The sequence below is a fragment of the Atta cephalotes genome (genome assembly GCF_000143395.1).
Source record: "Atta cephalotes unplaced genomic scaffold scaffold00034, whole genome shotgun sequence".
Lineage (NCBI taxonomy): Eukaryota > Metazoa > Arthropoda > Insecta > Hymenoptera > Formicidae > Atta > Atta cephalotes.
The window spans coordinates 716,431-729,713 of NW_012130098.1; the positions used below are offsets into that span (position 1 = coordinate 716,431).

Consider the following 13,283-nt stretch of genomic DNA (forward strand, 5'->3'; position numbering starts at 1 on the left):
ACACACACACACACACACACACACACACACGCACGCACGCACGCACGCACGCACGCACGCACGCACACACACACACACACACACACACATACACACACACACACACGCACACACACACAGATACACATGTCTAACAAACTTCATACTTAAAAAAATAAATCTGAAGTGTATGCACATAGAACTAATCCACAAAGAACGAACTTGTAAAGTAAAAATGTAATGAGATAAACTCCATAATGAAAGAAATAAGTATACTTTATTTGTTTTTTCTACTGTGGTAATGATTAAAAATAATGATTATTCAAAAAGAATGATATTACAAATTTATCATGTATATGAATATATCGAATATTTGATAATACAAAAATTATAATTGCAATATTATCAAATAGTTATATTGAACATAATCACGTTGCGCGCGCGGGTGCTTAGGAGTCTTTTTGATATTCGATTATTATACAAAAGTGAAAAATGGTAATTACCAAACGCTTTTTAATTTGATCTTTCTTTTGCTGCAAGAAAGCCTCGGGAATGCCCGTAACACTTTCTTGAGCTGAGACCAGAAGGTCCCATAATTCACCCATGAAAGAACGAGCATTCCTACCGTTCAGAAAGCCTGTCAAGTTGATCTGCATTTTTCGGGGGTCAGGAAACTGTAAAATATACAACGTACAAATTTAATTTTCCATACACAATAACAAAAAATTTTTGTGCAGATTTTTCACGACGAAATCAAAATAATAGATTAAATTTTGACTGCAATTTTAATCGATATAATCTCTATTCCTATTCTGTTATATGAACTGCTTTTCCCCCTCGAAAAAGCAGATATTTATCATTCTATATCTAAGCGTGCCTTACCACCAATGCTGCCGATCGCACTCTTTCGTACCTGCATTAAATAGTTATATGCTGAGGAGAAAAAAGAATTATGTTAAATGTAAATAGCAGAAAATAGACCGATACCTCGTCACCTTTCATCATCGATTTTAATATTTACACCGCTAAGGTGCGTGTGCTGAAACGAGAGAGAAATCTGTATATATTAAATATTTGGCGAAAATGTCCGCCTGAAAATCGGAGATAATGTGGTATAAAAGGATCAACCTTTTCACCAACCTGTGGCAAAGAGTCAAACCATGTGTAGGGATACCTCCGGGCGCCGTTTTCGCCTCAATCATGCCGACGCGTGATCGACAGTACATCCGGAAGAATATCGAAGTCCAAACTGAGTTTTGGTGGTAAGTAAGCGCCAGGTTGACGCTCGAGCTTGCTCTTGGCGTTTGACATTGGCGGTTCCAACGGAGAATCGTAGCTTGCGGTAGACGAAAGTTCCGAAGAGTCCAAATCGACACGCGGATGCCACCTTGAGATGAGACGATCGGAGATGCCATCGCGAAGTTGGAACTCCTTGAGCGAAAGCTGCGAAATCTCGCGGCTCGCGACGATAAACTACCTCGGTTGAGGCAGCTACATGAATGGAAGTGCTGCAGCTCCGTAGCAGGTGACTTGTAGACATCTGCAGGCTCATGGACGCGAGACAGGAACATGACGTGATGAATGATGAAATATCGCCTCTCGATGTCGATGATGTCTCGTGATGTTGATGGTGTCAACGATGCGTAGTCATCGTGGCGATGATTGGCAGCGGCGGCGATGTAACTGCTGAAGATGAAGATTTGTCGGCAGTTCTAAGGTGACGTTGAGATACCAACTGCCACAGCTGACACTAGGGTTGACGGCTGATAGAAAGGCGGCCAATCGGATGTAGAGAGGAGCACATCCGAATGCCATTTGGACAAAAGGGTTGGGCCCCACCAACGGTCTCTACTTATACTAACGGGGAATTCAAACACATATGATAAAGACTGACTTTGCACAGTTCAATGTGGCAGGATCAGCTACAAATCAGTTTTTTTAACCTTTTTTCTGTTTTTTTTTTGTCGAAAGTGGATATGCTTGGAAAGGGATACATAGGTTGATTAAAAACGAGGAACGATGAAATATATTACTGAGTGGCGATGATTATGGAAATAAAAAAAAAAAAACAAATGTGGCAAGTATGCCAAAAGGCTAAGAGAATATCTGCCTCATTGCTTTGTGTTATCCAAACTCTGCACAATGTGCCGAGTTTGGATAGTAAATTCTTGCTATTTGAAAACATCGTGCTGAAATAATGCATATTTATCGATTTCCTATGATGAGGGGAAAAAGCCAAGTGATTGCATTACTATATTTTACTGCTTTTTCACAAATTGTGATACTAAAATTGTATCTCTTATAAAACCATCTAATTTCATTCGAAATTAAGTGCGACACATCTCTTACCTTCTCCTCAAGCTGATTATACACAAACTCTACCACCACATCGTCTTCCATTCCTAGAATCTGTGTGATCTTTGTTGTAATCCATGGCTTAATCACATCAAGTTTCACTTTGCTCATATCCACCTATGACAAATATGTTAAAGATTCGCATTATTTTAATTTTAAATCAGAGATTTTAAATCAGAGAGTAGTTATATACATATATATATACAGACTCTTAATTTAATAATAACAATTATTAGAGTATTTCTAATAAAATTGTACTTAATATAAATTCGACATATATTCTAAATATACTGATATTTAGAATTCAAAATAAATATTTTATTATTAATATTGGCATTAATTAAAAAGATTTACATATTTAAATATATCAATTAAAAATTCAAATATCATTTGTATAAAGATATTGATTAAAGATTCAAATATTTCTATAAGAAATAGTAAAATGGAATACTCTAGTTATTCAAACTTTACTTCAGGTATTTAACAAATTTTATTTTCATAATATTTAACTTTTGTGTTAATCATTTTGCTAAACATTCTCGCTAATGTAGATTGATGTTAATGCAACAGATATATTTATAAAGTAAATAAAAAAAGATTTTTAAAAAATATAAAATATTAACTAAAAATATAAAATATTTACTTTTTGTGTCAATGAATCTCCAAATTTCATCTGCTTTAGAAGTTTTTTCTCCTTGTCGCTAAACCTGGTGTCCTGCGAAGCAGTCGTCCCCTGCAAAAAGAACAAACATGAAAGATAAAATCATATATAAAAAAATGTGCTTCTTGACTAGAAATAACAAATTATCAATCTTTACAAATATTTAACATTACATAATTAAAAATTTTATCATTCTTTGATAAAATGTAGAAAAGTCACATAATACAACTCCAACTTCATGATGAAAAAACCTTCCAATTTTCCTAATCCTTTAGAATTAGAAAATTTTTTAAATAAAGGAATTAAATAGAAATATTTTGCTATCCACATTTCTTGGAAGCCTACTTTGGAAGGACTACTTTGGATTGATTAAACGATGAGTTAATCAGTCTTCATCGCTAAAATGATAATTACGAAATATCTTTGGCATTTTCGCTGAAAGCGAGTTCGAAAATTAGGTCAGAAAATAACGCGTCGATGACGCGGCCCCTTACTGTGTACATCATCTTGGCAACGTGCAGCAGGAATCCGGATCTCGGTGAAGCAGGGTGCGCTCAATCGGTGAGACAATAGTTGACAGCTTGTCCTCTGTGACGAAAAACAAATGAGTTAAATCACATTCATGATGATCATTGACGAACAATGATGTTCAGGAGCGATACAAACGATTTTCCATGAATAATTACCTTGCTAAAAATCATACACGGACGCTAACTTGGCTCGATTTACTAATATGGCGGTCGTGCCGTTTGATCGCTCAAATCATGCAACAGGAGCAGAGAGAAACAGAGAGACTATGCCGGCCTTTTTCTTGTTCGTCGAAGTCGCTCGTACACTATCGCTAGTACATCCATTTTGAGAACTACGTGGCTACATCCATTTTCTGACCCTGTCGATAAAATCATAGCACAGAAAATTATGGGCGACCATCAAGAACGGTAATGTACGGATAATTTTGCTAACAAGAAAAAGATTGGCATGACCTCTCTCTAATTTCTTTCTATCGCTAAATTGTATTAAATTGCTTTAAAAAAAATATATAATATAAAATATAATTTATGGATCATTTGACCATCTTGTTAAAATATAAAAATATTATTTATAAAATTCTATACAAAATTTTAAATAATATAATCTTCAAATTAAAATATTAATAGCAATATGACTTCACTTAGTTCTATTAAATATTAAATACGTCATGATATAATAAATATTATGCTCATTTAACAATTTGCAAGATTAATGCCGATATTGTATCATTACAGTTTCATTTTTCTTTCATACAATTTCTTTGATAGCCATCGTTTATTTATTCTAATTAATTTTTAATTTCCGAAAAAAAATATTTTTTAGTCCGTATTCAGAATATGCGCTTTTATATTTGAAATTTTAGAGTATATAACTGTATATATAATTGTATACTCTAGTATATATAAACTCTAGTATATATAAACTAAATATGCGCTAATATTGTAAAAACATTAAAAACGCAGTCTAAATATGTATAAGCCCATCTATCTCTGCAAAACGCGCGGAGTCAAATTTCGAAAGAGGCGAAATTTTTCGTGCGTCGCGCTTATGTACTTCAATCGAAAGCTAGCGCGGTCTAATGAGCGCTCGAATACGCGTTGCAGCGACTCGCTACGCTCATTGATTGGCATGCGAGTGGTAGGGTTCGCGGTCTAATGGCGCATATAAATAGTGTGTAATTTGGACTCTCACGTTTTTACGACTCAACCAGGGGAAGGAGTACATCCTACAATATTACGTTGAAATAGTTCGCACTCTTAGCTTCGAGTCAATTATGGACCTTTCCTCCAAAAAATCCCAATCCTTGTAGAGAATAAAACGACGGGAAACGGCTCGAAAGAATCATTCGAATTATACTAACGAGGTAACTAATAAATATTATCAAATTATTAATATTTTCACACGCGACGCGAGAAATTTAAAAACCTGCTTTTAAACTGTCGCTTCGATAGCACGCTGCATGCTCATCAATCGTCCGTCGATTCCGTCTCCATTAAGATGGCGATTTCATTAAGATGGCGTCGTTTTTCGCGCGCGGTTGACTTTATGCATCATCAAAATTAACGCGGCGTATTACTTTTAATTCGATCGTACGAATGTTGAGAAAAATACTTTCAGTGTGTAGTTTAATTGAAAAAAAAATATCACATTGTACTTTCTTCATTTGCAATATTCAATTGAAACATCAATTTTGCACTCGTATATTACTAATAATTAATTAAAACGCATATCTTAATATTTGTTTGACTAAAGATGTTGCGTGAATAATTGACAAAGCAGTTCTTATTACGAATATACATATGGTATCAATATGCCTATTCTGTTACAATGTAATGCGTGTATATTTATAGTTCAAAATGCAGAAAATGTATAAACACGAAGTTAAGAGTGGAATGCGCAGCGTCGTCATCGCTCCGCGTCACTTTTGACACATGAAGTTGTTCGCGGTCCGCACCGAAAGCTTTTTGATCATAACGCGTTCACGTTTCATTTGCAGATCGCAACAGATTGGCTTCGGATGAGGTGGTGATCGTTACTGATTGAATAGTTAAATGAAACTCGCATTTATTTAGTAACTTTTATATTCTTTCACTGAAATATTGCATATAATAAATTTCGATAATCGTGCGCTGATAATATGATCGAACATGCATTTTGCAGTATTTGTTCGATTAAAAACCAAAACCACAGCATCGCCGCAGCGACGCGTTACCGCTGTGTCGTCGAATCGCTTTTGGTGTGAAGTTGATCGCGTAGAGAATGAGTCTCTTTATGATTTTACAATTAAATGCAATCCAATGCGTTTTATATATGAAATATCGCAGATATGAAATGTATCATAATTTATATTTATATGCTCTGATTTTTCCATTATCGTATAAATATGATTAAATATGCGTTAAATGTTATTAATATCGAGACTGTTGAATAAAGTATGATAACGACGCGCAATTGTTATTCTAGTAAATTGTACACAGTTAATTATAATTAATAACTTATTTGTTTTTACAAATAGATATTGTAACACGAAGAAATAATAATATATAAAAGAACAAATGAAATAAAAACCGGGGCGATGACAGGGACAATGGCACGAAGAATCGCGAGGTGAGCATTTCATAATTAATTAATTTTATTATTTACTATTGGTGAAAGTAATTATTTATATGTGTAGTACATATATAATATTTTAGATTTATGTAATTGCATACTGCATGTAATATACTATCAAATAAGGTATTTTATATTATTTTTTTAAGATTTTTAAAAATATTTAGTAAAATATTTATAATTGTGGACAAATATTATATATATAAATATTTCAAAATATTTAAGATATTTATAATTAATATAAAAATTTTTTAACTAAATTTTGTATCAAAAAAATTGATTTCAAATCACAAATAAAATTACTTGCGTATATAAACTTCAATAAAATTATTCTTCAATATATTTATTTTAGACATTATTTTCATTTGAATATATTTATATGTATTAATATTATAAATTATATTATATGTATTAATATTATAAATTAATATTATAAAAAAGATTAATATTATAAAAAGATACTATTCCGCTACTGAGTATCGTGTGTGAATGCAACCTAATAAGAGAATAACTTGTGAGGAGATAAAAGAAGAAATTCGAAAATCTGAAAAGAGAAGAAAACATAGGAAAGGCATCGATGGATCAACTTTGCCGATGGACCAATTTTGGTAAGCATCATTGTTTACTTACATAAAAATCTTTTTTTCTCGTTTATTCGGATTATTTTATTTCAATTTAAAAATAATAATATTAGAGAAAATCATTAATCTGAAACATTGAAAAAGTTCATTTTCATAAAGATATTTTTTGAACAATAAACATATTTTTTTAATATAAACTGTTTCAATATTTGATTGAAAAGTGAATAAAAAATGCTGTGCGCAGAGAGAAAAGAAATATTTTTTAAATCATTGATTATTTTGAGTATTATTTTAATTTATAATTCATGCTTGTATGTTACAGAATCATCATAGCTATATGGCCAATAAATCTATTAGTACGCGGTGAGTAATAAAATATTTTATTAATGAGGTAATGAATCTTGAAAATTGTGTCAGAGATATATTTAGTTATCGACATCGTTACAATCGTATCACACGAATGAATATACAAAACTTCATGGATCCATTGTCTTAAAATGAAAAAATTTTAAAACATTGTGACAAAAATATTTAATCTTGGATTCCTTTTTATTATTTGTGACTTTGATACGGAAAAAATTTGCGTTTCAAAAATTTTACTGAAATATCTAAAAATTTAGATAGACAGATTTGAAAATAATTATTGGACCTATTATATTGGATTATATTATATCGGAGATATTAAAAATACTAATGGAAATAACTGCAGATCAGGGGTTTGGTGTAACTAAGTGGAATGGATTATGGCCGTGATTTATCATAATAGTTAATAATAATTTAAGTTTCTCTGTTGTATAAAGTAGACAAAATTGAGAATACATAAGCTTGAACGGTTTGAAGCTTATAAACATCAAAATAATTATATAGAAAATTTAAACATAATCTAGACTGTGAAAAAGCAAAGCTATACAAAATTTTGATATTTTAGCAACCAACTTGAGAGCCACCTTTTATTTATTTAGCTTAATTTTTAGATATTTCATCAAAACCGTTCTTTCTATGTATGCTTAAAACTGTATCCGTACAAGTACGAAAATAGATAAGAAAAAACAGGAAATAAAATTTATTAATGTTTATTTAATAAAAATAATTTTAATACAAAATGAAGATTCGAAATTAAATCTTATTATTAGAGACAACTATTATTTATTTTCAATATATTAATTCTAAAGAAGTGTTTAAATATACAAAGATACTAAAGTTAAATTCCTCCTTTTCTGTAGAAATATAAAAAGCAAAGTCAAAGCAAACTAATAACATATAAAATTAGAGCATAATAAAAAATGATAATAGTTTCACACTTATACATATATAAAACTATATATTATGAAAATAATTAGATTTTTGTTAAATTAAAATTATTAAAATAAATACAAAATAAGAAAAATAAAGAAGAATTACAAAATCATAAAACAAAATATTGAAAATTTATAAAGCTTTTCTAAAGATTTAATAAACATATACAATGTAAAATAAAAATAAACAATTATATTTTGTTAGAAAAAACTTTATTTAAATTAGATAAGAATATATATTTTTTTCTTTCCCCTAATCCCCTTTCTAATACTTCTCCGGATTAAATATTATAAATTGATGCAAAATAGCAATATATATATAATACATATACATAATATGCATATATGTATGTTGTATATTTATATTTTCTAATATTATGCGAAATATAAACACTTTTGTATAAAAATCAGAAATATTAGGTGTGGAAAAAAGTTCGTGGCGTTTTTTCCGTTAGATGGCATTAAAAAAACGCCACAAACTTTTTCCTATACATCTAATATTACAATCAAATTATTTTAATTAATTTAATGTATTATATTTGAATTATTATATATTTGAATTATTATATATGCATATAAACACGTTGTTACATATGAATATAAATAAATAATTTTAACTTTTATAGAGCGCCAATTTTAACACCAATTTTAATGTTTTGTAGTTTATTAATCAAATTGCCAAATTGATTTTACAACAAACAAAATAAAATAATATGACTTGAGATCCTAGAAATATTTACATAACAGAAATTTTTTAAATTTATTATAATGTTAATATTAAAATTTTCTTAAAAAAACAGATATGATTTGATGTTTATAATTAATGTACACTTTAAAAGATATTGCAAATAATTTTTAAAATCAAAATAAATAATTTTTATCAAACAATATAGATAATACATGGAAATACATGGAAAAACATAGCTATAAGCATTGATATATCACGCGATACACACAATATATAAAATACACACAATATATAAATATCTTATAATTATTGCTGAAATTTATTATAACTTTTTAGATTGCACATGATTATTTCTCAATTTCTTATTTGATTAATTAAAAAAGATATCATTAGAAAAATTTTTGGGTACTGATAAAGCGACGGAAAATTGAACAAATTAGAGAAAAAATTGTTAATACATATATCATAGATCTATTTTGTCACAGAGATAAAAGAAAAAATTTTTCTTTAAGCCTATTATAATGCTCACACTACTTTGAGTATGCATAATTTTTAAAATTTGTTCACTTGTTTCATCATTTACTCACATTAATGAGAACGGAAGATAATTGTGTTGAGATTCTCCTAAGCAATTTTAGTGTAAACGATTAGACGTATAGAATCAGACACTTCACGAATCAGACACTATTTACTAGTTCATTAGATGATTTGACAATATAAATAAAAAAATACGCATTTATATTCCGAAAACTCCATAAATATTCATGATAGAAGAAAAGAAATGATGATATAAAAACGAAAAGAGAATATAAAAGAATAATAACGAGCACACATTATCGATATCGAGTATTATACAATATCGAATATGTAAAATAATAAATAGTTTTTTTTCGTTTCGATTATCAAATCAGATATATCTGACGTAATGCCTATTCATTCAGGATAAATATAAATAGTTTTTTCGTATCGATGAATATATTCATATAAAATATTTCTATTCGATATCTAATCTTAGCACTCAATGTGTACCTTTGAAAGAATTCCCTTAATTTCTATTACAAACATGTCTTCTTTCGTTTCCTTTTTTTCTAATACTCCTTTCATCGCAGCTCTCGTAATCTGTTTTATGCAACAGATTTCAATGATTTCTCATAAATTCTTTCATACCTTTGTTTCATACCTTTGTTTCTTATAATCTAAACATGGAAAAACAGTAACAACAACAATGATATAATTCCACAGTTAATATAGGATATAGCGTAGTAATTTAAACAAGTTAATGGAAATTTTGAAATTGTATAAAAGATTGAAGTTGCAGAGTGTGTTCATTCATACACACAAAGCATATACTGACTGTGTTCCAAAATTTACTGCCAGTGAAAATGTATAGTATACGTAAATCATAGATTTCAGCGCTGGCAGTGAATTTTGGAAACATATCTATATGCATCAATAATGTATGATCCGCCTGAATACATTATGCAATCTCAATCTTTTATTACAATTTTAAAATTTCTGTTATCCAAATTATTGCGCTGTAAGCTAACAGTAACGTGAGTGTGTTATACTATTATAATTACAATATTAAGTATTATAATATCGATGTTATAATAATTATAATATAATTGATGTTATAATAATTAATTGGTATATACTGACATCATGATTAATGATCGTAATCATAAATAACTTTCTGACGTGTTGCGATAAAAAGAAGCAGGAAATTATATTGGAATAAATAATAAAAATATTAAATTATAAATTATAAATAATAAATTTTAAAACAAATATTTAATTATTCAAGCATGTTGGAAGGACCCTTCTTAATTACGCATACTTTCATACTTTCTTTTTTGTCTTTTTTGAATCTCCCTTTTGTAGCATTACCTCCATCTCAGCTCTTTTAATATCTTATTTCTTTCGTAAATTTTCTTTAATTTTTCGTATGTCATTTAACATTTCTATTGCAATTTTTTCATCGCACGTGCAATAAATGGCATTTATTTATAAACATTTCCGGATTTTACTCGAAATTTGTATAAATACAATACGAGATACGGTTCAGGTAGTGAGATCGATTGCAATACGTGCCCAATTCTCGCCACGTTTACCAGTCTCGTTTCGTAAGACCAGTGTCTAGCAAGCCGATGTATTAACCGCATGATTAACGCATGAGGGATGCGGGCAAATACCGCCCCAGAAAGTGGATTGTCTCGCGTCGCGTCTATCAGCGTGATTTACGCACTTGATGTGACACAGACTATTGTTTACAGAATATTGTGGTTATGAAGGCCTCGTCGACATTAAACGCGTGTTAAATACGAGAACACATAATACGAGAAGGCTGATCGTATTCGCAACAATCTCTTCTACCGGTTCCGTATTCGTCGCGTCGATCTTAGCAAATCGAAAACTTCGTGCAATCCGCTCCGTCTCTTGCGCGTGCCATGGAGATGCAGCAAAGGCATCAAATGAGATCCTCGAGACATTTTTGCCGAAGTGAAATGAGATGTGCGATACGCGTAATTTTATTATAGAAGGAAAATCGAAGAAAAAGATTATGGAAGAGATATCAGGAGTAAGATCCTGTCGCATTGCGGAAAAAGAAAAGGAATAACGTTGGAATAAATAATAAATATTAATGAGCGTGCATTTCTAGCATTCTGCAAGAGAACTTAGTTTATCCTTTTAGTTTTTCTTAATCAAGAACACGTTTCTCAATCAACCTCCTTTCTATTGCCCCTCCGTCTCGGTTTTTTTAAATCTATGAATTGGAAGTTGTAATTTATTTTTTGATCGTAGTTCACATCGAACGTTTCTTATCTTTTGATAATTATTTTTAAACGGATTTCAAAAACAAATCATGATCAAATTATCCCCTTCTTCCCAATGTTTGCTTTATTCTATCAATAATTTTATTGACGATTTGTTAACGATTTGTTTAATTACCTAAAGCTTGATATGTTATGTGATTGCCGACCACATACAATAATAGGTACTATATTTGTTTGAATATTGTTTATCAATATAATACAGTTGTATGCTGGAGTATGACTCATTTCTTCTTATCTTACGTATATTTTATATATTCGTATTATATCGTATTTTAGATATCGTATCTATCACATTCTAATAGATTAGAAAAGTGAATAACATCTCTACCGATTCCATTCAACAGTTTTCTCTTATTCATAAATATGATTTTATTGCATGTAACTTATTTTACAATTTAATATCAAATATTACATATTATAAAAGTAATCTCAATATGAAATGAAGCATCAAAAACATATTTTATAATTACTTTAATTACGTATGTATTTGTAACACGCAACACGATAATTAATTAATTAATTATAATTGCAGTAGTAAACCCATATATTTAAATAAAGTTCAAGATGCCGTTATATTACTGTCAGTCGTTGCAGTAGATGTCGACAAACTAGAGACAAAGTACTTTCTCATTATGCGTAAAATATTTCATTCTCACGTGAATTCTAAATTTTTTTGATAGCGAGTTGATAACATCTTGATGGCAAAATATACGTGTCAATTTGCCATTATGTTGCCGGCACGATACTATATATAAAACGCGAGTTCATCGTGTACCATCGTTTTGCCATTTTGCCAACATTATTAATTCTCAACATTTGATCTTGAAATTTCATAAACTAGTGATGTCTATTTACTCTCATATTGCTAACTCAGTTTGCACATAAGATTCCAATAGCAAATTTCAATTAGCAAATTTCAATAACTCGTGCAGTATATTAATTTGCTAAATCACGCTTGGTTATCTGAGAATATTTTATGTTTATAGAGAACATTTTAGTTGTTTTTGGATCTTGTGTCATGTATTTTGTTCTGTGTGTTTTTGTTTGATACTTTGAATGTGCTACAATATGGTGTAAGTTTATTAAAAGTAAAAGTAAGAAATTGACTAATCAGTCGATCATTCTTCTCATATTCGCATATCATATATGAATATGCATCTTTACATGCATTTTTTGTATCGTCAAATTTTTTATTATTTTATTATTTACTAATTTTTGTTATATCTTATTAATATTATAAATTTCAATTTTTCGCGAAATATGTAGAGTAAAATTATTTATTTAGAACAGCAATCAATTTATTATTACATAATACCATAAGTAAATTCTTTTTTAATTTAAATAATATAACTTAAATAATATTAAAATAATATGTGTCGCGAAGAAACATTCGATCGAAATTCTTACATGAATAATGGAATTTGTGAATACTTTTTTAAAATAATTTATCATTATCTTAAATTTTTTGATACGATTGCCTCGTGTATACCTATACGAACGTAGGTAATATTGTCTGCTGGCGATAATAATGGTGACAACAGAAAGTTTTCCCTTTCTTATCTATTTTTAATTGAAATATGATCAGATGCGACTAAAGGTAAATCCAATCTGGTCCGAAGAAAGAAGAAAAACATGACGGAAAGAATAAAGTAAATGATCAATTTTGACGTAGAGTAATAAAGTAATGTTATACATTATCTTATTAGAAAATAGAGGAAAATTAATAATAAAGAAAATTGACAAGCAAAT

The 13,283-nt window shown here is 29.6% G+C and overlaps 1 protein-coding gene across 1 annotated transcript in view; it reads right to left on the reverse strand.

The window, feature by feature from the left end:
- LOC105621498 (serine/arginine repetitive matrix protein 1) overlaps window positions 1–3,501 on the reverse strand; it is an 8,314-nt gene extending 4,813 nt beyond the window's left edge. The window contains 4 exon segments of the mRNA XM_012202968.1: window positions 483–653; window positions 2,329–2,451; window positions 2,978–3,067; window positions 3,490–3,501. Of these exon segments, the coding sequence (XP_012058358.1) occupies window positions 483–653; window positions 2,329–2,451; window positions 2,978–3,067; window positions 3,490–3,501 (396 nt within the window).
- Between the last annotated feature and the right edge of the window lie 9,782 nt (window positions 3,502–13,283).